A 27,261-nucleotide genomic window follows, 5' to 3' on the forward strand; every position below is an offset into this window, starting at 1 on the left:
GTCGTTGTCGTTGTCGTCGCTGTCGTCTTCATAGTAGTAGTGGTAGTACTATAGTAGTAATATTAGTAGTAGTAGTATTAATATTGCAAAAGTACTATCAAAAATTATGCATTTTCTATGTTAGGTGATTAAATTTAATGGCAATATGGCATAGTATTTTTAGAGTATTAATTCTCATCTTAGATTCTAGAATCTTGGTAGAACTCAGAGTTGGTTGCAAAAGGATTGAACCTTGGTACTTCTGCAATGAAAAAACAACAACATACACAAAGTGTTAAACCATGGCGTAGAGACCATGAGGCATGCCCTACCCCCTCCTCATAAATCGAATTGAGAAAGAAAGGGAAGAGAGAGATGGTAGAACAGAGACAACGCCCTTCGACAAACTAGGCTCACTCTCTCGCGATCTATTCACCTACTAGACACGACACCCCCCCCCCCCCACAAACATACAATGTCATCCCTTATTAATGAGGATAGAGGAATTAAATTCTATTTTGTCAAACCAATTTTGTAAAATAATACAACTTAGAACTATTAATAGAATACTCCTTTTTCTCTTGTTCCTATTCTTAGGGTAAAATCTTGTCATTTAGCGATCATCTCTCAATTTAAAAGAAATGAGCAACAAAAAAATTGCCCGAGTTGGGTATATAATTGACCTAATGCTGGTCAGATACTTAATTCGAGGTTGATGGTCAAGCTTTACCTTTCAATGACTGTTTATTGTGTCCAAGTGTCTTTCATATATTTTCAATTCTGTGTACAGTAAAACCTGTACATAAAGACCGCTCAAGGGAAACATGAAAAGTGGTCTTTATAGGCAGATGATCTTTAAGTAAAGGTTCATGTAGTACAGGATTCAATGAGAAACCATTTTCAAGGAGAAGAAAAAATATGGTCTTTACAGATAGGTGGTCTTTCTATACAGGTGGTCGCTAAAGCAGGTTTGACTGTATAATCTTACCGTGTTCCGGGTGAAAGGGTGTTGACTGTGACTGATGATGGCGGCCATTGGATTCCACCGTCGTGACCTGGTATTCTAAGGTCATTCGCTTCTGAAGCTGAGCCTGTTTGTTGCTACTGCTGAAGTTTTGACCTGAACGATGTAAGATGAAGAGACATTAATCCTAAAATAATCATGAGTTTATTTTATTTCCAAACTGGTAATGATTAGACTATACGCATCAATCAAAAACGCCGAGAGCCAAATCGTTTTTCCTCGTGAGTTTATCAATTTTAGCGGAGTTAATCATACATATTTGTTTGTTTTAAATCGAAAGAGAATGTGAATAAAAAAAGAAAACTTGAAAGTTTAGATAAATTGTTTATAACTTCATATCATGCATTTGAGACATGCCGAATGTGTTTAAATGTCACGAAAGAAGTGAACTCACTTTATCAGGGGCGGAGCCGACTCAGACAGGGGGGGGGGGGGGGGAGGAGAGAATTTTGGAATATTTCCCCCTCTATCTATTTAAGCCGGGAGCCACCCTGCTTCATCATATGCTACAAAACTGCGAGGTAATTGTATCACGTTACATAGAACTTGGAGTGTAACCAATGATTTTTTTTAAAGTCGCAAGGAATTTACCTGAACTGGACTTCGTCATTTCTTCCAACGTCAGACACTGGGGACAGAACACCTTTCTCCAACCCAGCCGCACCTCCTCCTTCAGCAGGCAATGAAACACAAAAATACTGAACCCTTGAAACGAATTAAAGATGGCGAAGAGATAGCTGAACACCAAGCTGGCCTCCCCTATCATGAAAATGCCCAGTCCCCAGGTGAGCCCGAGGAGCACGGTGATGGACAGGGACGCGCGTAGCTGCGCGGACACGTCGAATTGCTCGGAGGAGGCAGCGACGGATCGGCGTCGGAGGGAGCAGAGTTGGTTGGTAACGAGAGAGAAGATGATGAAGTTGAAGAGGATGACGGCGAGGGATGGTGCGACGAAGGATGCGTAGAATGGAATTCCGCCGACTTTCAGCCAGCAGCTGCATGAATGGAAGACAGATAGTGAAATAATGTTTAATTCGGGCAATTTAGGTCATCAGATTTCAGATGACGTTGTTATTTCAGTGAATCAACCTTATCACCCCTCAGACATGTTTCTTATGACGTAACAAGAAATTAAAAAATCATTACAAGCTCAGAAAATGTATATTCCAGGTATACATACATGTACACCCACAATTATTGTTTTATGCCAGCTTGAGTATGAACTTGTAACCTTATGAATTATTAAATCATATTTCTATTGCCGATCCCCATCTACAGATGTGATCGTTTTACAGTTTGTTTATGAATAATTTGTTCTTACTATTTACCGATCGGCTTACAATTTAAGTTACTAATGAAGTAAATTTGTCGATCGTTGTTTTAAGGGCGTTCAACAGTTAGAAAATATCTATACGTTTTCTCTGTTTTACGGGTGGTTCAAAGCAAACTACTCACAACTCATTGTAGAAGTCATAATGGTCCAGGTCGACGCCGAGGAGGATGCCGACGATGACGGCGGGCAGGCCCCAGCCGATCACGCACATCTTCTTCATCAGGTGCGAGGTGTAGCTGTCGAAGACCTTGACGAGTGCCAGGTACATGTGCCACGCCTCCAGGGCCATCCAGGCGATCGACGTCAGGAGGCCGTAGTGGAGCAGGGCCCCGAGGAGCTTGCAGGCGACTTCGCCGGGGTGACCGAACTCGGTGAGGACGGCGTCGGTGAGGAAACAGATGTTCATGAAGGTGAGAGCGACCACGAGGTTGAGGAGGACTCGGGTGCGACGGTCGCTTCGAAGTTGCCTGCGTGGAAAGTGGGATGTTTTTGAAAAATTGTAATCACGATCGCACCGACTCCTTGGAATCATATCAAGGGCAATTCCATAACTCTGAAGAGAGCGTCTTGTTCAAAAGAAGTCACGTTCGGATTACGTCCCTGTCATATTTGCACATTTTTAAAGACGAAGGACAAAGCTACTGGAATTGACGAAGATTGGTTACTCGAGAATCTTTGCCTCGTGTTTATTTGGGATATATATCTCTTAAATTTCTTGTAATAAACAAACATTTGTTTGAATTGGCATTTCTTTTAAAAGATTACTTTAATGATAACTTTTTTAAACAACACTTATCAAATTATCAAATAAAGTTATCAAATCTTTACATTGTATCATTGCCATAGATAAATTAAATGATGAATATTCTGATTATTGAACTCATAAAACTAATTAACAAGTAGGCCTATTAAAATAGAATAGTGGGTAAAAAGATATAATGCGTTCTGGACAAAAAGGCCAACGACTACCATAAGTTTATAGTTGTATACACTTTTCTAAATACCTGCAACACTTAACACAAGCAAGAGAAAATAAGGGGGTAACATTCTTCAGAGGGACAATTTTAAGCAAAGCAGAGTGGGATTGAATATTGGGATTTTTAGATATGGATACCATTTTTGTTTTCATATGTGAGAATTTAGGAAGAAACTGTTTCAGCATATATCTTAAAATGTTAGTTTGAAAACACACACAAGTGACGGTTAATGGACTATACAGACAGAAAACAAAAATGGCAAAAAACCAAGGGTATTGGATTAGAAAAATTAAAATCACGGTTGACAACAAAAACTCATATAAAGGTTCGAATAACATAGGATCGACGACGGACGGTTAACCTATCCGCAACGTCGAATCTTTATTGATTCCTAGCCCTTTTCAGGACTTCTCAATCAGCACGAAAGAATACAATCATCCCTTTTAAGGACTATCCACATGGTTTGGACCGCAAATTTACTCTTGTAGTTTACATAGGATCATTGTGGATATGATTTTATTTTATTTAATTTCTGCATTTTTCCAAATATATTAACTGAATAACACAGAACATATAAACATAGTACTATATACAAAATATACAACCAATGATAACTTTATTTATCTACATACATTATAATAAAGAAACTTCTATACTTCTGCCTCAAAAGAAATGAAAATTTGTTTATACCTTCTTTTTGTATGAGTTTGTGTGTGTTGTGTGAGTGTTTGTAGCGAATGGTGGATGTGCGCGTATAGCTTTGTGTTGTATGGTGGAGTGGAAACAATGTAGCCTTTTTAATAAAAGAAAACAAATAATACGAAATAGAATACGAAATATGCAGAAATGACTATATGACCAAAAATTTGACATATGCTTTCTTCGTTTTTATATTTTGAGTCTCTGCCACCAAACTAGGATACCAATGCGGCGCTCATAGAAAGATAAACGGTCAACAAATTCAGCCATACAGGAATGTTATTCCTAACAGGTTCTCGAAGAAACCACACACACCAGATTATGCGGGTATAATCCTACAGAAGGACATGAGATAGAACAAGCAGGTTGAAAACTCAAGAAGTAAGGCCATGAAAGTAGTCAACTTCTTGAAAAGAAACTTCTATCAATCCTCAACAACAAAAAAAACAAAAACAAAAAACGGGAGAAGCTTTATTCTATGCTGGTTTAACCTCATCTTAACTACGCGTCTTCAGCCTGGGATCCATATACGATCACCAACATCAGCAACGTTGAGAGAGTCCAGAATGCAGCAGCTAGATTCGTCAAAAACACTTATGCAAGAAATTCAAGTGTCACTGCTTTGAAGGACTCAATGGGCTGGATCCCCCTCCAGGAGGAAAGACAGAAGTCTCGTATTTCAATTTCAATTTCAATTTCATTTACTTCCACAGATTCATAAAAGACAATATAAATTACAATCAAATATAAAAGCATTACAACAAAAGATGAAACTGCAGAGGGGGTGATCAAAAACCACAAAGGTTTATCGGAGATCCAGGGGCGTAAATCCCGGGGGATGGGGGGGGGGGGGGGCTGCATCCCCCCCTGGCTTGAAGTAGGGGGGGGGATGGCCTGTACAATCATCCCCCCTGATATTGCAAAAAAAAGAGAGAAAAAAAAGGAAGAAGAAGAAGAAGAACAAGAAGAACAGGAAAAAAATGTGATTGTTTCAATTTTAGCATAATACATGAGAAATTAGTTATTTTTTTAATGTAAGTATAACTGTATAGCCTACACGGATATAGTATGTCACGATCATTAAGAGTAGTTGCGCGACGTGCGCGAACAAGCACTTCATAAACTTAAGAATAATTTTTCGTTATTTTGCAAGGTATTATTATAGCCCAGACGTAAATGGCGCCAGCGCGCGAGCGCTTAAAAAGTGCAATCATGTACAGTAGATGCCCGGCTCCCCCTACTTAGTATTATTTAGGGTACGCGTACGCTCGTTCCCGCCCTTTAAAAGCACCCCCCCCCCCCCACCCTATCTCAGGACTGCCAACATTTCTGAATCCCCCTTTCGCCGGCTTTTCGCTGGCTTTTCCTACCTTGGAGACCCCCCCCCCCACGCCCAAATCCGGAACACTGCTAAATGTACAACCCCCCCCCCCCCCCAATTTCAGGTGAGCTCTAGTCGATCGAGGGGGACTGGGGGCCAATGCTTTTACTTTTCAAAATGAAATAATCCTGAATGAGCTTTCAAAGCTAGCAGGAATTTCAGGAATTTGATCCCGGGATTTGATCAATTTTTCTATGATATTCAAGATATTTTATAACCTCCTTTTTACATTTCTCAGGAGTCCAAAGAGAGAGAGAAAAAACGCCACCCCCTTTTTAAAGAAATTAAGAGTCGAGAATGGTACAACGAATCGTCTTCTTTCTCTAATTATTTAATGAAACGTAATAGCTTTCGCGCTTCGCGCGGGAGGGAGGGGGGGGGGGAAGGAAAAAACTGAATTCAGATGAGGATTAAAAGTTGAGAACGGTACAACGAATCGTCTTCTTCTCTAATGATTTAATGAAACGTAAAAGCTTCCGCGCTTCGCGCAGGAGGGGGGGGGGCTGAATTCAGACGAGGATTAAAAGTCGAGAACGGTACAACGAATCGTCTTCTTTCTCCAATAATTTTATGAAACGTAAAAGCTTCCGCGCTTCGCGCGGGAGGGGGGGGGAAGGGAAAAACTGAATTCAGATGAGGATTAAAAGTCGAGAACGGTACAACGAATCGTCTTCTTTCTCTAATGATTAAATGAAACGTATAAGCTTCCGCGCTTCGCGCGGGAGGGGGGGGGGGGAAGGGAAAGACTGAATTCAGATGAGTATTAAAAGTCGAGAACGGTACAACAAATAATCTTCTTTCTCTAATGATTTAATGAAACGTAAAAGCCCAGCGCTTCACGCGGGAGGGGGGGGGGAGGGAAAAACTGAATTCAGATGAGGATTTAAAGTCAAGAACGGTACAACGAATCGTCTTCTTTCTCTAATTATTTAATGAAACGTAAAAGCTTAGGCGCTTCGCGCAGGAGGGGAGGCGGGAAGGGAAAAACTGAATTCAGATGAGTATTAAAAGTCGAGAACGGTACAACAAATAATTTTCTTTCTCTAATGATTTAATGAAACGTAAAAGCTTCCGCGCTTCACGCGGGAGGGGGGAGGGAAAAACTGAATTCAGATGAGGATTTAAAGTCAAGAACGGTACAACGAATCGTCTTCTTTCTCTAATTATTTAATGAAACGTAAAGCTTAGGCGCTTCGCGCGGGAGGGGAGGCGGGAACTGAATTCAGACGAGGATTAAGAGTCGAGAACGGAACAACGAATCCTCTTCTTTCTCTAATGATTTAATGAAACGTAAAAGCTTCCGCGCTTCGCGCGGGAGGTGGGGGGACTGAATTCAGACGAGGATTAAAAGTCGAGAACGGTACAACGAATCGTCTTCTTTCTCCAATGATTTTATGAAACGTAAAAGCTTCCGCGCTTCGCGCAGGATGGGGGAAGGGAAAAACTGAATTCAGATGAGGATTAAAAGTCGAGAACGGTACAACGAATCGTCTAATTTCTCTAATGATTTAATGAAACGTATAAGCTTCCGCGCTTCGCGCGGGAGGGGGGGGGGGGGGAAGGGAAAAACTGAATTCAGATGAGTATTAAAAGTCGAGAACGGAAAAACGAATCGTCTTTTTTCTCCAATGATTTTATGAAACGTAAAAGCTTCCGCGCTTCGCGCAGGAGGGGGAAAGGGAAAAACTGAATTCAGATGAGGATTAAAAGTCGAGAACGGTACAACGAATTGTCTTCTTTCCCTAATGATTTAATGAAACGTAAAAGCTTCCGCGCTTCGCGCGAGAGGGAAGGGGGGAACTGATTTCAGACGAGGATTATTTTCGAGAACGGTACAACGAATCGTCTTCTTTCTCTAATATTGTTTGTTGTTTGCTCGTTTGTGTGTGTGCGTGTGTGTGTGTGTGTGTGCGTTTGTGTGGTGTGTGTGTGTGTGCGTGTGCGTGTGGGTGTGTGTGTGTGTGTGTGTGTGTGTGTTGTGTGTTTGTGCGTGCGCGATCGCGCGCGCCTGCGTAAATTAGTGTGGGCGTGTGCTCGTGCTAGTATGTGATGGCTATCGCCGATTATCCCCCCACTCCTCGGTACGGATTTACGCCCCTGCGGAGATCATATTACCTGTTTGTACAAAATGATCCACGACTTGATGGACATCAACTACAATGATTACATCTCACCAAAGGGATAATGAACAAGACGGGGGCCATGACCAATAATTCTATATTAGAGCGCTTTCACAGAGACGACGGAAGCAAAGACGACGGGAGAATTCACTCAACCGACATCGTCATGTACTATAATGCTCACGTCTTTATTTTATAACCTGTATATAAACCAAGTCAGGACGGATGCACATGCATACTCATTCTTCCCAAGGACAGTAAAGTACTGGAACAGTCTTTCTCCCTTAATAGTAGCCCGACCTTTCTTGAATACTCTTAAATCCGCGCTTAAAACCAACTTAAAACCAGCACCTTGGTGGCCGCACATGACGACATACCTCTTTTCCAAATGTATTCTTGTTTTGTATTCACTGATTTTCTTTGTCTTTGCCGAATAAATAATAATAATAATAATAATAATAATAATAATAATAATAATAATAATAATAACACCTCCAGATTAAACACCTTTATGGTGTCTTTTGGAGGAATCCTTCCAGGTACCAAGTTCAGTAAATATTTCAATAAATATGGGTGGGACATGCAGGTCAAATATAAAGTTGGGAAGGACTATAATATTGTTGGTTCGAGGGAGTTCAAATGCAAGGCCCTGTTTCATAAAAATCGTTACCAATAACAAGCTACAATAACTGTTATAAGCTACTGAAATTGTGGCATTTGATTGGCTGACAGCAAATTTGTCATCGAAATATTAGCATTTGTTATTGATAAAAAGTTTTGTGTTAAACAGGGCCCGATGCGTTGATGGAAACAAGTTCTGAAAAATATGAAAAAACATACTAAAGACACAAAGGGGAAGGAAAAATTAAATCGTGATCAATATTATGAGGATTAATACAGATATTAGGTCAGGTTATATGTGAAAATGAACCTCCAATTCTACTTGGGATCACACTTCATGCATCATGCGTTATTAAATTGTTTGTGTTACCTCTTTCTGTTGACCGCCTTCTTAAATATCCTGAGACAAAAATTCAAAGTTATGGAGTCACAATTCTATCTAATGTCAGCTTCATTGATAATTGTGTAGTGGTTAATTTGAAAGGTCATAACGTACAAAAGATAATACCATATGTGTTTCATTGTCTAAACAACATCCCCCCAACGATAAAAAGAATATTTTACTTGTATTCATACCGAGTACATCCTGATTTAAGCTACTCTCTTTTTACATGTTATCTGTTATTTGTTAAATAAATAAATAAATCAGTCAAACACAAATTGGCAACACTGTAACGTGTATTACGAGCTCATCTCCAATATGCTCTGTACAGAAATTGTATAAACTTTCATTTTTGTACTTATTGATGATGGACTAGGTTTGTTTCTTACAAGGACTGTGCGTATACATATTTGTAATAATTATACTTAAAATTAAAATTTTAAAAAGTAGAGGCAAATGGGAGGGGAACTCGCGAGATACGTCACAGAGTTGCCAATTTGTGTTTGATTGATCGCACCTTCAAAAATTCATAACCTTCTTATTTTAATCGTTGTATTTTGTGCTCAATATTTCACGGACCTGTTTTTTGATTTTTTTTTTGTTCTGCTTGTATTAAATACAAATTGATATCAAAGGTGTTTCACAAAGATTTTAAGTCGAACTTAACTCTAAGTTGGAAATAAAAATTATGGAGAGCCATTTGTAGCCTTAAAATGAAATATATTAAAAAGCGAAAACTCAAGTATTTTAGACTTTTCATAAATTCCACATCAAGAACATGGTATCTCCTTGATAATAGAAAAAATGAACGATTTGAATCAATATTTTATGAATTTAAAAATAACTTTTCCAAAATATTTTCATAGATGCTAACGGCTTTCCATAATTGTTAAGTCCTACTTAGAGATGAGTTCAACTTAGGATCTTTGTGAAATACCCCCAGGTTGCACATCCCGTTTAATGATATTTACAAAACATTAATTAAAGGTACGTACCTGATCATGATGTAAGAGAAGAAGGTTACTACCAGACCAAGGATAGACAGTGTACATCCCGCGAAGGTGATGATGGAGAGCGCCATCATGTGGTCTCCGTTAAATGTGGTGGTGGTTCCGTAGATGTCCTGTAGAAAGATTGTGAAGAGAGAGAGAGTGGGGGAGAGGGGAGAGAATAGAGAGGGGAGAGAGAGAGAGAGATACAGAGAAAGAGAGAGATAGAGATAGAGGGGGGAAAGAGACACACAGTGAGATAGAGAGAGTGGCAGAAAGAGAGGGAAGGAGAGGGAGAGAGATAAATAAAGAGAGAGAGAGAGAGAGAGAGATAGAGAAAGGGAAAAGAGAGAGAGATAGAGAGAAAGAGGGAGAGATGTAGCATAATTATATAACCAATATAACGTGACAGCTTGAGTTTAAAAAAAATGAAAACTTCTGGCTCAGGATAAACTTTTCCTTTCTCACACTTAACAATTTAATATGTCAAATGCTCGGTCATTCTGAAACAATATTACAAGACGAATCGTCACTCACCATTAAAAGAGCAAAGTTAGTGAGATGGTCACATTCACATTGTGTGCTGCCCTCTGCTGTTACAGAAGCGATGCAACCCTCCGTAGACCACGTTCCTTTGCCATCTATGAAATAAAAAGTTTGAGATTTAAAGTGAATATTGACGAATGGTAGTTGAAATTCAGAAGAAAGTAATTATATCCAAAATAAATATAGATTTAATAAGCAAACAAACATTTAGTTGTTTCCCCTCTGTGTCATATAGCAATTGATAGTGCTATTCAACTGTCCAACATTTAAGAGACACAAGCATATATTTATTTGTTTATTGGTTACAGACAATGGGTAACGTTACATCATTACGTTAACTCAAATGATATTTTAATTTATTCCAAGGGTAATTTGTGAAGTTGATGAAGGATGTGGAATTAACAATGAAGCCCAGTTTTAGTTGGCTATCGCATTTTCAGAATGAATATTAGGTATAAAACCTTCCCGTGAACAATTCTTTGACATGATTTTGTAATTATCTTATCATAGTTATGAAAAAAGGAATCCTACAGTTTTTCGTCGCGCCTTAATATCAAAGAAAGGCATTTTTTCTGTCAAGGTTGTCATGACTAATAATGAATAACGGCTATTCATGTCCTCTTACCTGCCGCTGCAAAGTCCCAGAAAACACACGATGGATTATCTGCCCTCTGTGAACAAAAGGGTGAAATTTATGAAAGTCTAGTCTGTAAACACTTTTAACAAACTGATAATATTGTTCCCTGGCATTTTGCATTATTGCGGTTGCTTAAATTATCTCGGATTAAATTATTTCTATAATTTCAGTCGTATAAATGTGATATGTTGTTATAAAGTACAATAGAAACGGCTTTTTTTGATTAGCTGAAAAATGCATGTTATTTCTTTTGAAAACCTATCGTTGTTTTGCACGGTTCAGTGAGACAGAACGATCTCCAGGGAAAGAAATACAAATAAAATGCTACTTGGTCATGTTTTATAGAATCTATCTAAGAGCAAGATTACATTATCAAAAACCATGATTTTTGAAGAGTACGAATTTACAAATAGTAAATAAAAAAGAAAGAAAAAAAGTGAATGGCGTAAATATTCTAAAAAAGAATAAAACACTGATAATACCAAACAAAAAAACAGCAATAATTTACCATCAGTTCTTTTGCTCTCAATTTTACACCCCACATATTGGAATAGATGGTTGTAGTACTGCATTTTTTTAAGTTAAAGATTCTTGACACATTTGTACATTCTCGTAATTTTAAAGAATATCTTCAGACACACTTTGATTCAAATTTCCCTCACTTATTACCTCGGGTCTTTGGTGAATAAACGAAGTTTTGACAGGATCCCTTAATCCTGAAATTTTCAGATCACCCAGGCTTGCGGATATAACCAAACTGTTGAGGGCATCCCTTTCTATGACGTCATCACCAGTAGATATAGTAGGCGGGGTAGGGGCGGTGCCATTTTGTGTCGCTTCAGTAATCACCTGACATTAGATGAGGTCAAAGAGGAAGCCGTTAAATCATATATTCTGGTTATGTCCGAAGAAAATGTTGTTATTTCATGCTTTTGCTAAAAAACACAAAATATATGTAATTTATTTATTTATTTATTTATTCAGTTTTATTTCAGAAGGGTAGTTCCATTCAAGCCAAAAAAAAAATTAATGGCCTGCTTTACAAGGAGGCCCTACATTATACAGGTACATAAAATAACATAACATTAAATGAAATTATATTTCAGATCATCAGAGAGACGTGTAGAAATAGTTGTATATGTATCTTAAATGTACAATACAATCGAATGGGGCGGGAGGGAAGGGGGGAGGGGCTATAACGGAAATTTAATCAGAACGGTTTGGGACTTTAAAACGTTTAGAAATAATTGTGTAGTGAGTAGTGACACAGCTTATAAAAAAAAATGAAATCTGTGGATAATTTTGGATTTTACCCAATGATGATAAATAAGAAGAAAACTTATAACTATTTGTCTTTTTGCCTAAAATTGTGTACTTTATTTTACAAGCAGTTTAACATAGATAAAGGCACTTCCATAATTACTTACGAATGTAGACAGACCCTTTCAAGTACGATCATTTAAAGAATAATTAATAAACATTTCAATGCATTGAGACGAATACAAATTTTGACAGATTATTAAAAAAAATCCAAAACATTCTGAAAACGTAATTACAGATATATACAAACATAAAGTCAATGCCATGAAAAAATCATAACAAGATGCCAAAACTCAAAATAATACCTCGAAAAAGATGACATCTTTATAGATTACAAACTGGACTCTATCTATCTCGCCTCGATGAGTTTCAAAGAGCGAGCCTGGCAGCTCTAGTGACGCCGAGGCTTCAGCGGTAGACTCAGTGTTGGTATTGTTAAACGAGAGCTGGGGCTGCAAGAAAAGTCGGAAATGGTTGAATATTTTGAAACAGTTTTTGTTAAACTATGAAGACCTTATCTTATCCCCAAAGTAGAAAGCGAGACGGGTGTAACCATTGTGTTAGTGTTTTCTTCAGGCTCTTATAAAGACGAAATATGGTTTGGTAAATTTAAAAATCTCAAACATCGTTTATATATATGGATGAACTTCGAAGAAGTTGAACGCTGACAGATTGTTATTTATCTCGATAATAAATTTCCATGATTTCAATTAAAAGTTTATAAATCGTTGTGTTCTAATATCAACAGTATTCGATGAAATTCTTCATATGATATCAATTATGAAAGATTTAAACATAAATTATTACCCTGATATTAGTACCATCACAATAACATTTTTTGTTTATTTTCTTTGGTGGAAAAGGGTGAAAAATGAACACAAAACATTCAACTGAATGAATTGAACTTGTTGTGTATGGTGTATCTGTGGAACAACGCGGGTAATATTATGTGGTCAGCGGTTGCAAAATATATACGCTAACAATGTTTGAGAGTTAAATTTCTTATCTCACTATAAAGTTTACATTGCATTGTGATCAAAATTTTAAATATCAAACTTAGCAGGCATTACCTTTACAGATGAACTTTCAGGACAGAATTGCTCTAACAATATTTTCCATATTTTTACCTTTGAGGTACCGGTTTCATCGACCACGCTTCTGAAAGACAATCCATTGATCATTTCCGTGTTGATCTTGACGACGACCACGTCAATCCTCTCTGAAACGGCTTCAAACATGTCGCCCTCGAAATCGACGTGGAGAGCGAATTCGTCGATCAAATGGAGCACCCTGAAAAAGTCACAATCATTCTATCTGTAAGTATCAGCTAATAATAGCAGTTTTTGCTCTAAAAATAAAATGTCGTGATACGATAGACGTTCTATTATCTTTAAAAAGTGTTTTAAATGTCAGAAATATATTTGAATAAGCACTGTATTACATATGCGTATATGTACAGACAGTCAAGGTAACCTAGTTAAGAACTGATGAGGGGTGGGGTTGGGGGAGGGGGCGGTTACGTACATCCATGGAGGGAAAAAAGTTTAGTTTGAAAGTCAAAATATCTACAACTTTGTATCAGAAAGCATTTGTTCGTTTTAGTCCTCAGTCTATGTAATATAAGTTATTTAGAAACCACAGAACGAAGTTAACACTTCACTTAAGGACGACGCTGGGAGAAGCGCGTGGACTGTAAAAAAAAGTTGAGCAAATGTTACTTGGTAAATCGAATTTGGGCAAATTGTGTCCGATAATTGGGTTATTTTCTCCCAACCATTTACTATAATGAAGTTCCTAATGAAAGGTAAACAATATGTAGTTACCGATGAAATAATTGGGTAATGTTATTGGGCAAATTGAAGGTGGGCCAATTTTATCCAACATTTTGGTTATTTTCTCCCAACCATTTACTACATGTATAGTTACCCAATTAAATGTTCAAAATTAGTTGGGCAGATGTTACCGGGCAACAATTATGCAACAACAGGGTTCTTATATTAGAGGTATAGTGGTCGAGTGGATATGTCACAGGACTGTGGATCACAAGGTCCGCGGTTCGAGTCCCGCCGCGGTGCTAATGTTCTTTTATATATAATATATATATATATATATATATATATATAATATTTTATCCAACTTATTTGCCCAACTAGTGTCTAATATGCTACACAATTTTATTATGGTGAGAATTTGGTGAATTTCTGATCGGGAAAATTTGTGTTGGTTAAAAGTTGGGTATTTTCTTTTCATACAGCACTTGGTAAATCATGCAAAATCGTTAATTTACCCAACAATTGGTTAGACACATAATCGCCCTCATGTTGGGTAAAATTGGGCAATTGTTTACCCAATATTTTTTAGAGCATGTGCGCAGGAACTCCTCAGTCATTTAAGCTTTATATCCCGCTTGTCCGAGAGCCCTAGAGACCAGCATTAGGGACTTTTAGATTTTCACGCCGACATATTTTTTAGGCACTGCCGGGCACCGCCAGTGCCTTAAAAGGACGTCGCATTGCCTTAAAACCCCACTGTCCTACTTGTAGCTACTTGCTCCCTCTATATAGAAAACTTCCCCAATCGGTGCCTGTTGGTTCCCCATGATCTCTTACTTCTTGTGTTATTTGAGAGCTGAGTTGATGAGATAGCCACCTGTCAGTGACCTCGCTGTGTGGTCTAATCCCTCCTAGCCACACTAGTGTTGATAAGCTTTAAAAGGATGTCACACGTAGCAGTCCATTATGTCGACGTGCAAATCTAAAAGTCCCTATTAACAAAAGAAATTCTTAACTGATGGTCCACCAGAGCGACAGCCTAAGGGACCGACAGGGACACAAGCTTCAAGAGACCAATATTAACAAAAGGTCCACAAGACCGCGAATTCCCACTAGATCCGATCGAGAACGAAAAAAAAAATGCATGAGAAAATATAGAAATAAAGACCCTATAGTTTCAAAAGGTCCACGAGGCCCATGACATAAGACACCGACAGCCCGTTAGACTGACGAAACAAAGAAACACATAGTAAAAGATAGAACAAAATTCCTGTCTCGTGCGGGAAGTAGCCATTTATCGAGAAATGTTGACAAATTCGCTCAAGTAAATGCGAAAACTATCTCTTTTTTTATTTGTCCTATGAGGTGAATATTTTTCGAATGCAAGTAAAAAAAATTCAGTAATTTTGAAGGCAGATTACAGAAAAGATTCTGTGTATAGAAATTAAATTAGCACTGGCAGTCATGTTTTCCGATGATTGAATAATAATCATTGTGAATGATACATCTATTCTAATATAGGGAGTTTGAAACTAGTTTCAGTTTGTATGTATCCAATATGTTGACGTATCATGGGTAAATTGAAATACTTGTGCGATCAGAATTAGTGGGTATTACCCACTAACTTCTATTGATAGAAATTATGTCAATAAATATCACTGCTACTAGCCGAATTCGGCTCATTCTAAATAGTCAACCATGCATATCTTCGCATTTCATGTATTTTTGTACCACATTTCATTGAAGCCTAGATGAGGTCATGATGATGTACTATTTCATGATGATGTTCAATAAAACAACAATATTTTCTCACAAAAGGTTCCGTGTTCCATCGGTTAATGGATCAGGAACTGTGCGCAGATTATAAATGAATTATTTAGCTCTTACCTTTGTGTAATATACCATCGAACATAAGGTAAATTCTTCGGATAAAAAGCAGAGAGCTAATTAAAGTTTAAGAAATGTTCCTAGCGTTTTATAGTGGAACAATCTTATGCACTGATTTGTGAACCGATTTGACAATATACAATTCATATTGAATCAACAGATCGTTGATGTTATATTTGGATGGACTGGAGCACGTTGGTTTCTGTGTAGGAATTCAGACGAATAAAGAAGAGATACCACACTTGAACTGACAGGGCCACTGTCCGAGACGGATTATTTCATTACAACATTGGAATTGTGCTTGTAAATTACTCGCAAGAGCATTAGTAGGTTTCGAATAGGTTAAACCTGCAGGGTAACATATATCGTACAGGCTGTAGAGCGGATAACTTCATTGACGTAATAGTCTCTTCCAAGAACGATTTACAGAACGCAAAGGTGATTTTGACAAACAAGACATATGTTCTAGAACGAAGAAATATCTATAACATTTGCTTCACAATTGGGTCCACTTACATATCAAAACATGGCCTCAAATAGCCGTTTTAATGTAGCTCAGTATGTCGTTGGTCAAGGAGCACATATTGGCACGTGCGATGAAGTTGGTAATACACATCTTTTTGATGCATCACGTACTCCTCGTCCATTTCAGCACCTCATGGGTCACAGAGAACGGGTTAAGAGGGGTGATATTACGGCGTATAAACCACTTCAATGCGCATCAGCCGACGGTAATCTTGATTTAGTTCAGTACCTTGTTGGTCAAGGAGAACAGGTTGACTCGTGTGGTAAAGATGGTGTTAGCACACCTCTTAACTTGGCATCAGGTGAAGGTCATCTCAACGTAGTTCAGTACCTCATTGATAATGGAGCACAGGTTGAGGGGGTCAATAGTAAGGGTGAGAGACCACTTCATTTTGCATCATACTTTGGTCATCTTGATGTAGTTCAGTATCTCGTTGGTCAAGGAGCACAGGTTGAAAGGGACAAAAATGACGGTGACACCCCACTTCTTGTTGCATCAGCCAGTGGTCATCTTGATGTAGTTCAGTACCTCGTTAGTCAAGGAGCACAGGTTGAAAGGGACAAAAATGACGGTGACACCCCACTTCTTGTTGCATCAGCCAATGGTCATCTTGATGTAGTTCAGTATCTCGTTAGTCAAGGAGCACAGGTTGTGAGGGGCACTAATCCTGGTGAGACACCACTTCTTGTTGCATCAGGCAAAGGTCATCTTGGTGTAGTTCAGTATCTCGTTAGTCAAGGAGCACAGGTTGACTCGTGTGATACCGATGGTGTTAGCACACCTCTTAATTTGGCATCCAATAAAGGTCATTTTCACGTAGTTCAGTACCTCGTTGATCGTGGAGGACAGGATGAGAGGGTCAATAGCGAGGTTAATTATAGACCACTTCACATTGCATCATTCTTTGGTCGTCTTGCTGTAGTTCAGTATCTCGTTGATCAAGGAGCACAGGTTGACTCCTGTGATAAAGTAGGTAGAACACCTCTTTTCCTGGCATCACATGCAGGTCATCTTGACGTAGTTCAGTACCTCGTTAGTCAAGGAGCACAGGTTGAGATGGGCAATAATGCTGGTGACACCCCACTCCTTGTTGCATTACGCAATGGTCATCGTGATGTAGTTCAGTATCTCACGAGTGAACGAGAACAGAGGAAAGAAGCATCACCTGAAGGTATGGTTCGCATTTTAACAGTGCTCACTATTTCATGTCAAAAAGCGATGTATTTATAGGGACAGAAACGTGATAAGGCATGTTTTGTTGAGCAGTCTTTTAGAATGGATATATGCGCTTTATAAATTGACATTATTATTATTATTATTATTATTATTTGCTGGTTAAATCGCATGACGCTAAGACAAAATTAATGATTAATTGGCCAAATTGTTTATGGGAAAAATGTGGTTGGACGAAATGTTGTTCTACCATATGAAAATTGGACCAGCTGGTGATTTACACCTATTTTTCTGTGTACATAGAGCCTGCAAATGTTGCAGAGGCGCCTACCGTGATGGCATCAATGAGCTTGAACGTCTTTAGTAACGTTTTTTTATCAGGAAGGTACGAAGCCTAATTCATCGACTAAAATTAGTATAATAAATTACAGCAGACAGCTTACATACTGATTATAAAATAATGACAAGATATCTGAAGGTCGAAAAAAAAACAACTTTGAATGAATAGTTTTTGCAGTAAAGGCTTATTTGGTATGAATTTCACGTAAAACAACTCCTCCAACCATAAAAGCACAATCAATAGGGGATCGCCATAGCGTATTGAGAGAGATAGTCGTGAGCACTCGCTAAAGGGAAAGCCTACAAAGCTGACCCTCTTTGTATAGCTTGTTATTGACAAGACGAGCTCTGATAAGCTGTATGCAAATGAGTTCATACTGGGGTTCGGAGGTCAAGTGGGAAAAAAATTACGCTGCCGGGCGAGAACAATGGCGTGCTTAACCATTCAACGGGTCGCTGGCTCGGTGCGGGCCGGCTGGACGGGGAGTGTTATGGCGGCGTATTATACGCATCCAAAATTCGGGGATACTTATAAGCAAAATCTAACTATACGCATGTTTAATATCATAATTTTCTAAATTATTTGACTCCTCAAAATATCACAAATTTCAAATGAGGAAACAATTAAACATGTATTATAATCCCTGTAAAAAACATAGTTCATAGCCAGCCGCTGAATAAGCGGGGGGGGGGGGGGGGTTGACCGCTCGACATTTCGGTCCCTGGGGGGGGGGTAAGGTCACCTTTTTTAGGTCACCCATTACCATTTTTATTTTTTTTATTATTTAAAAAAAAAAAAGTTTTTTTTGTTTTCCACCAAAACACACACAGAAAAAAAATGAAGGAGGGGGGGGGGGTTAACCCCCTTTTCCCCCTCTGCGTACGCGCCTGCTACGGCCTCTGATAAAGATATGATTTACTAAGTTACCTTTATTTCCTATTTCATGCAGAGAAAGAGAACGACCTTAACAAGAATGTGTCTGAAGTACTCGGTAAAAGTCCTTTCGAAGAGTTTTGCAGATTCCATGGCTTCGACCTCAAAAGTGCTGAGAATCTCTTAAAATTGAACAACTTCAATTACACTGTAACCTCCAAGCAACTAATTACTGAGCTAGTGGAAAGCGGCAAAAGACCTTAAAAGACAAGTACAAGTCTATGGAGAAGTCAGGAACAATATTAAAATCTGAGTACAAAAAACGCTCAAAAATAAATTCAATAGTTGAATGCTTTATTTCATTCATTTATGAATTTACTTGACAAACTTGTAACATGTCATTGCAACTACTTTATACACTTCAACTCAATGGCAATTTTAATGGCCTAATGCATATCCTACAGAATTCATGTTCGGATTGCTTAATACGTCTTTTTAAAGTTCCTGTATTTCTAGAGGTGATAGACGAGTCTATTGAAATTGTCTGAAGTTGCCGTCTCCTGCGTTCACAGGTACTGATAATTATAAAATTACAATTGCACGTTTGTGTGTTTTCTTCATGCATGTGTTTAAAAATAATTTGTTGATGTCTAGAAATATATTCTTAAATGTAATTTTCAATTATTCTGCATTACGTTATTAAACGCAGATTTTTGTTAAAACAAACAAACAAACAAACAAGTTGATTTCTCAAAAGTAGTTGCGATCTTGCTTTGTCTAGCATTCATACATTATCTCATATTCGTGTGATACTTGATTGCCATTGTTATAAATATGTATCGTATAAATGTTAGCTGTATTTATGCGAATTCTGAATATGAGTTTGATTCATGTTCATACCTTCCTAACATGACACCTTTCGTGTTCAGAGTACATATTTGTATGGAAGTCAGACTATATCATGGTGTGAAAACAAAGGATTATTTTCATCAATTTAGTATCGTTCACAAAATATTTTAAGAGTAATTTTCTTGTGAATGAGTTGTACATAGACTATCCTGATTTGAGAGAGGGGTGATAATATTTAATCAGAATTTATACTTAAGTTTTAAAGGAGTGTTTTAAGTTTTCTTCGCTTTTGATTATCTGCATTGTATAAACACGCCTACTCAGCTTTGCGATAGATTTACAACTGTTAATAGGGGCCTACCTAACAACATTTACATGTACCGGTAGACATATTTGGAACCAAAAATGTATTTGTGATCAATACTGTGCCTTATAAACGTTTGTTATTGTGAAAGAATTGTACTTAGATCATGTAGACTGTTCTAAAGTTTTGTAGAAAGAAGATATGTTAGTTTTAGTCACATTATTATTTAGCATTAAAGGTTATTATTTTAGTTTTTAAGTTTTTTTCTTTACTTTTTCAATTCAGATATTTACATTGTATAAAGTTTATATAGGCCTATACTGTTTACAGATTAATTGTATGACAAATCTGGTGATGGTTTTATTCAGTATCCATAATTCATAACTTCATTATGTTATTTTGCTATACATATCTAATCAGAATTGCTATAGACTTCCACGCATCCGTATCTAACAAAAGAATGTATTTAAGTACAGTGTGAGTCACAAACATGAAAGCCATAACACGATCGCATATCTCATCGAAATATTCATCTCAAAAGCAATTTCAATACCCTACTGTATGTCAGCTTTATGTCATTGTCATGTTTGTAGCATTTTTCCTGATTCAATTCAATTTTGACTCTGCCCAAATTTCGAATGAAGTGGATGCTTAAACCAAGATTTGTTTGAATGGTCTTTATTCCAATTGAATGAACTCATATGATAATTATCACAGTAACTCGTCAACCTTATTATCACAAACTTGGGCAAAGTCCATTTTGACATGCCTTTAAAAACTGGCCAGTGCTCTGTCATCCATGATCAGATTTCGTCAATAAACAAGACATTTTTAACGACGTTACCTTATAATATATATTTCAGAAATTTCCTCTTTTTGCATTTTCATTTTTACTGCTTCATTCTGCATTTGGAAGTCAAAGTTTCATATGTCAAGAAAACGGAAGACCATGTTTATAAATTAAGTGTTATTCACAAAGTATTGTAACTTTTTTTCTCTTGGAACGAATTTGTAATAAGTATATTCTACGGCTTGCTATAATCTACGATTAGCTGTAACCTTATCGACTTTAAAGATTGAGCTGCATTCTTCCTAAAATAAAAATGTAATGAATATTAAAAACTGAAATCCATCGACTCATCTTTTCTTTTACCAGTTAAAATCAGCGATGGTCTTGTGTGGTTGATATTCGAGGGATTATAAAGCCATTTACAGATTTAGAGAAGAAACGTTGAGAGAGAATGAGTGTTTACCTATAGTTACGAGAGCAGTGAGACAGTTTCCGTAACAGTTGTCCTAAAGCGTATATGATTATTTACAAAATTTCATGGAAGTCAAGGTTCGATATGGTGTGAAAACGATGGAAAATATTCCGTTTTGAGTGGATTATTACATCACTGCTCCCTAACTGTGTCAATTCAATCAGAATAATTACCCCTTAAAAATATATCTATATAATATAGGTCTATATAATATATATAGTGTGTGCCCAACAAAAACGAAACCCAAAGTGAAACGGTTATTGTGATCAAAGTACGAGCTGTATAGAAATAGCTTTTTGTTTTTCATCAAGTAAAAGTAAGATTTTTAAAATGATACTGTGATTACATTAACGTCAGTACACGTTTCACTACCGGTAAGCAACATTTGAAAATAGGATGTCAAGATCCGTGTTGTGCCAGATTTTGGTAATAAAGAGTGAAAGTTGGTATGCGAACATGACAGATTTCGATTATGTGCCGATGTGAATGTTAAAGATGTTCATGCGTGGGTATTATAGTCTTTCGTAAAGGAGGCAACTTGGCAATCACTACATAAAACTGAACCAATGGGTATTACGCTCCCGTGTGTACAATAAAGGGACACTAGTGCGTACGTCCGTGTGCTGCCCTCTATATGAGCAACTTTAATTAAAGCCCCACTGCACAACTTATAGCTAATTGCGCCCTCTATAAAGCAAACAATGCCTAATTGGTGATCATTGGTCCCCCATGATCCTCTTTTTCTTATGTTAAGTGAGAGGTGATTTGATGAGATAACCACCTGTCAGTGACCTTGCTGTTAACTAGTACAGATGGGCCTTAAGCAATACCCATTTCCGGAATGACACGGGCATACACCCTTAGTTTTGCATAAAATCAATTACTAACCGTAGGTCTATGCTTAGAGCAGTGAAAATGTGTCACGTTTGTTTATTGAAAAGGGTGTCCATCCGAGAGGTAAACAAAACACATTCCAATAGTTTATGTTGTGCCTACATGTGCCCATTGGACTAAACATTTCCCCTTTATCAAAATATACGGTCCTCCTTACTTTGATTCTTGATGAAATTTTACCTTACTGTATGCCTTGCTCTTCTGAAAAAGTTTCATTTCTGAAAAATGCAGAAATCATTTTCATTTTTTTTCATGATCATGCCTGCATGTAATCATAAAATTTCCAGTGTTTTTCCCAAAACCTGGCTCAAATGGATTTTTACGTGCCATTTTCAATACAATGGTGCTCAGTGAAGCGTGTTATGGTTGGCTGTGACTCACTGGTGTCTTTCTAGTGTTTGAACATGACGATGAAGAGATTTGTCATCACCTGCTTTTCAACTCGTCCACAAAAGCTCTCCCAGGTTACAATCCAGGGTACGAGCCAGACAATTGGAATTATTTCATTCATTTTGGTTCTTCCTTAAACAACAAGTAGTGTCTGCATTGCTTACAAGAGTATTACTTCAGTGGAGCGGTAAAATCCCACATTTAGAATCTTTACAAAGAGAAAGCGAACTTGATCTCACGGTGAGGTAACAAAGGTTTGTAATTTTCATGTCGATCTGACATTTTGTCGTCATTAAAGTAATTGTAAGCGCAAGAGGGCGTCCTTATTGTATTGAAATACAACCTCATAGCAAAAAAGGCAGAAAATTCAGAGAAGTAGACGGGTGAGAATTGGAACCAAATCGGACAAAAACTAACAAAGTTACAAATTTTGGATTTTGAAGTTTTGATAAGTATACGCTTGGAAACTACAAATTGGCTGAATAGGTAATGTCTCTGTGATGTAGTGCATGGAAGACAACTTTCTCATTTGCTCCAACACACATAATGACTGAAATATATATTTATCTTTCATAAAGTTTGACTCGGGATGGTCGTTTCCATTTTCTTATTATAATATACTATCTATAATATATTTAGAGTAGTGACCCCAAGGGAGACAAATACTAGGACAGAAACAGAAGTTAATGATATTTGTGTACATGACAAACGGGAGAGTTGTCCATGCTTACGTTTTGCCAGCGACTAGTATTTATTTATTTATTTATTTTCATTTTGGCACTTCTAATAAACTAGTTGAGAAGAACTGTTCTAAAATCACATCATAATTAATTACCTGTTAGCGATCTCCGCATCCCGTTGCCCGGCTACAAGCGTCTCCATCATTGCCCCTGCCAAGTTATTGATTGCATCTACTGCGTTCTCTACGACCGCCGCACTGTTGTACTCGGTGATAGATCGGGCAAGGTTTTCAAGTACGTCCACGGCGAGGTCGACATCGGTTTCGTTGAGTTCTGTCGGAGAACTCGTGATGGTTGTCAAGTTCTTCGAGACGGTTTGAGCATTATCTTGAGAAAAAAGAAAGAGACACAAAAAATCTTAATATGTGTAAAGGTCTGAATGAAATTGTAACCGTAAAATAATTAAACAAATAAACAGGAGAAATATTTCTTTAGCGTTGATCTGCCAATCCACAAAGGCATTTTGAACTCAACCCTTACCAAACGGTAGATTGACTGTATATTGGCATATCTACGTTGTGGCGCTTTTTAAAATGTAACAACCTGGAGAGCAATATCGAAACGGCTCAGAAATACAAGCGTAACCATTTCAACTTTATTTAGTATCCACGAAATTTCAGGGAAATCTATATTCTACTACGTCATCAACAAAATTGAGTCTGCTCATTAAGACAGGATACGGAAGACAATGATCAGAATTGCAACATCAAAAGCCTGTCTTTATCTTTGTTTTAAGTTTATAATATGATTGATAAGTCGAATAGGAGAGTAAACGGGAAAAAAGTTAGAATAGTTGCTATGGTTACTCACCTACTGTGATAGGAACTTCTGATAATCTCTGTAAGACCTGGCTGGATGTTGCGCAAGAACTCGTATTGCGGTCGTCCCATGTGACATCAGCACGTTTCATACGACTGAAACATAACAAATTCAAACGAAGATTAAACCCCCAAAATGCAACCAAATAGCAGGATGGGTCTCTCCGACATATTTCGACAGCGAAACTGATTGATTGATTTCGTTATTGCAAAAACAATTTGAGAGGTATGCTTGGATTTCTCTATTTTTAGTGTTTCATTTTATTTTTGCTTCCTTGGCGGAGATTTGTCAACTTAAAATAGGAGTAACTATTAGTTCATGACTAAAAGATCCTAAAATGACTCTTTAGCAAATACCGACAAGTTTTTTCTTATTGACCACCCCAATGAATCGGTATTCTCTCCCTAAATATTTCACCTACAAGGGTAGCTTCTGAAAAAGATCCTTCCCTACGGGAATACTCACCAGAATCTAGTGGCTGTAGCAGATTGCTGGTTGTTACTACCGTAAGGACACTCCACCTCAGCTGTCTCTGTCCCCGGTGTTCTTAGCCATGTGATCGCACCAAACTCGCCAGAGGTGGTCTCTTCAAGACAATGCGGCGTTGGTGCAGCGGTGGTCGAGGGTCGTCCAACGATTGTCGTGACGGTCGCAGACCCTGTCGTACTTTTATTCGGCTGTTGCGTTGACGAGTACGAGCTTGATGCCGGTGATGTCGTACCCGACGGAGAGCTTGGCGTTTGAGCTGTTGATGTGGAAGAGGTCGACGACACCTGAGTAGAACCTGCGGAACTTGATCCCGCAGTCCTCACCGATGTTGATGATAGCGTCGTCGGCTCCGACGATGGCGACAACGTAGAAGTCGACGGCGTCGTTGATGAAACACCCATCGATGTCGTAGAAGGTTTTGTTGATGGTGCAGTGCTAGGCACAGGCGTGGTTCTTGATCTGGAAGTAGTTTCTGGAGGATCTGTGTTCATGAGAGTAGAGCTATATGTCGGAGTAGACGTTGGCGAAGTGTATTGAAAGGTCGATCTCTCAGGGTTACTTGATGAAATACCCGTGACAGGTGTAGGTGTAGTGTTAGAAGGATCAGTGGTGGGATAAACAGAAACTGTTGAAACTATTGAAGATGGTATGGGTGCATCGGTAGATGGTGTTGCCGATGACATTCGTGTTGTGTAAGATATGGATGTTGTGTCAGAATACAATGTTGTAGATGTTTTTCCTAAAGTTGTTGATGGTGACGCTGTCGTTGATTGAACATGTGGTAGTGTTGTTGGGATGGTTGTCTCATGGCTTGTACCCGGTGTTGACTGTGTAGATTGTGTTGTCTGTGTTGTTGCCAAAGTTGATGTTGGCGTATTTAATGTTGATGTGAGCTTCGTAGAAGTCTCTGTGGTACCCGACCCTGATTTTGTTGTACCTAATGTTGTCCCTAATGTTGTCAGAGGTGATGTTGGTGTATTTTGTGACGTCTGTACTGTGTCTGATAATGCTGTCAATGTTGTGTCTAGTGTTTCATGTGATGTCGGCGATGAACTTGTGGCTGGCGTTGTTGTAATCTTTAAAGATGTTTGTGGTGTTTCCGATTCTGGAGTTGAATTAGGAAATGATGTTGCTGCAATTGACTGAAATGTGGTTGATAATGATGTATCCAATACTGGAGTTGTAATTAATAATGTCGTTATTGCACTTGTTGATGTCGTTGTTGCGGGTGGTAACGGAGTTGTTCTTACGGGGGTATTTGCTTGAGATGGTAATGGAGTTGTACTTGTAAATGTATCTGTATCAGTTGACATTTGAGTTGATGATTGCATTGTTAATATTGTTGTAGCTTCCTTAGATAATACAGTTTGTGTTGATATCGGTGTTGATGATTGCATTGTTTGTATTGTTGTAGCTTCCTTAGATGATACAGTTTGTGTAGATATCGGTGTTGATGATTGCATTGTTGATATTGTTGTAGCTTCCTTAGATGATACAGTTTGTGTTGATATCGGTGTTGATGATTGCATTGTTGGTATTGTTGTAGCTCCCTTAGATGATACAGTTTGTGTTGATATCGGTGTTGATGATTCCATTGTTGGTATTGTTGTAGCTTCCTTAGATACAGTTTGTGTTGATATCGGTGTTGATGACTCCATTGTTAATAGTGTTGTAGCTTCCTTAAATGATACAGTTTGGGTTGATATCGGTGTTGATGATTGCATTGTTGGTATTGTTGTAGCTTCCTTAGATGATACAGTTTGTGTTGATATCGGTGTTGATGATTCCATTGTTGGTATTGTTGTAGCTTCCTTAGATAATACAGTTTGAGTTGATATCGGTGTTGTAACTGACCCTGAGGTCATCTCAACCGATTCAAATGTTGACATTGGTGACGTTGCTGTAGTTGTAACCGTTTCTAATGATGATGTCAAAAATGGTGATGTTGATGGTGGTAACGATGGTAACGAAGTGGTGGATATTGGCGGGGTTTGTGTTGCGGAATATGTTAAAGATGTTGGTGTAGACATCTCTGATGTATATTGGGTTGTTGAATCGGTTGTTTCCTCTTGTGCAGTTGACAATAAGGTCGAAAAAGTTGTCGTTTTTGAGGTAGAAACATGCGTTTTTCCTATAGTTGACACTGATACGGGTGTCGTGCCAATCGACGGTGTTTGTGTTTGCTCTAATGTTGTTTTGACAGAATCCCCAGTGGTTGGGGATACTCGTGTTACCAAAGGTGTTAGCGTATTTGAAATAGGTGTTGATTGCAACAGCGGTGTTGTGCTAATTGACGATGTTTGTGTTTGCTCTGGTGTTGTTTTGACAGCATCCTCACTGGTTGGGGACACGGGTGTTACCAAAGGTGTAAGCGTATTTGAAATAGGTGTTATTGGAGAGGGTGTTGATTGCAACACCATTGTAGTTTTCCCGGACAGTGTTTGCGTTTGTGAGACGGGAGTCTCTTGTGAGGTTAATGTTGTTGCAATAGTTGGAGTATTTTTCGATGTCGCTACAGGCAATGTTGTTGTTTCACTAGCGGTTGTTTCTGACATTGTATTTGCCGGTGTTGTTGCGGTGGTTGTTTCCAGTGTTGCAGATGATTTTGTGATCATATCAACAGTGTCATTGAAAGTAGTGAACTCGTCTATATTAGTTGAGTGCATGCAAATTAGGGTGAACCAGAGGAAATGGTGTGGGGGAAATGAACGGTGAAGGAAAGTGAAACAAAGTGGAAACATGCATGAGTAAAATAAAGGCATGCAAATACTACAACTAAATATAAATCATAAACAGAAATCGTGCATAATATGAATAGGATGGCAGGGTATATCCGAATAAGAAATAGAAATTACCCGAAGATATATATAAAATGAGCAAGTGGTGATCGTGCAAAAAGGAATAACCCTCGTCATGCTACTACAAGTATGAATTG

At 38.1% G+C, this 27,261-nt stretch overlaps 1 protein-coding gene across 1 annotated transcript; it reads right to left on the reverse strand.

Moving 5' to 3' along the window:
* Positions 1-26,964, reverse strand: LOC577330 (mucin-2). The gene is made up of 13 exons (XM_777565.5): positions 24,303-26,964; positions 23,829-23,932; positions 23,114-23,345; positions 13,136-13,298; positions 12,314-12,460; positions 11,358-11,537; positions 10,677-10,722; positions 10,043-10,146; positions 9,512-9,639; positions 2,459-2,803; positions 1,595-1,998; positions 968-1,099; positions 1-241 (listed from the first exon to the last, which is right to left on the reverse strand). The coding sequence occupies exons 1-13, from the start codon at positions 26,939-26,941 to the stop codon at positions 180-182; spliced, it is 4,686 nt and encodes a 1,561-aa protein (XP_782658.5). The 5' UTR covers positions 26,942-26,964; the 3' UTR covers positions 1-179.
* Positions 26,965-27,261: the final 297 nt, after the last annotated feature.

The sequence above is a fragment of the Strongylocentrotus purpuratus genome, unplaced genomic scaffold (genome assembly GCF_000002235.5).
Source record: "Strongylocentrotus purpuratus isolate Spur 01 unplaced genomic scaffold, Spur_5.0 spur5_scaffold_21, whole genome shotgun sequence".
In the NCBI taxonomy this organism is placed as follows: domain Eukaryota; kingdom Metazoa; phylum Echinodermata; class Echinoidea; order Camarodonta; family Strongylocentrotidae; genus Strongylocentrotus; species Strongylocentrotus purpuratus.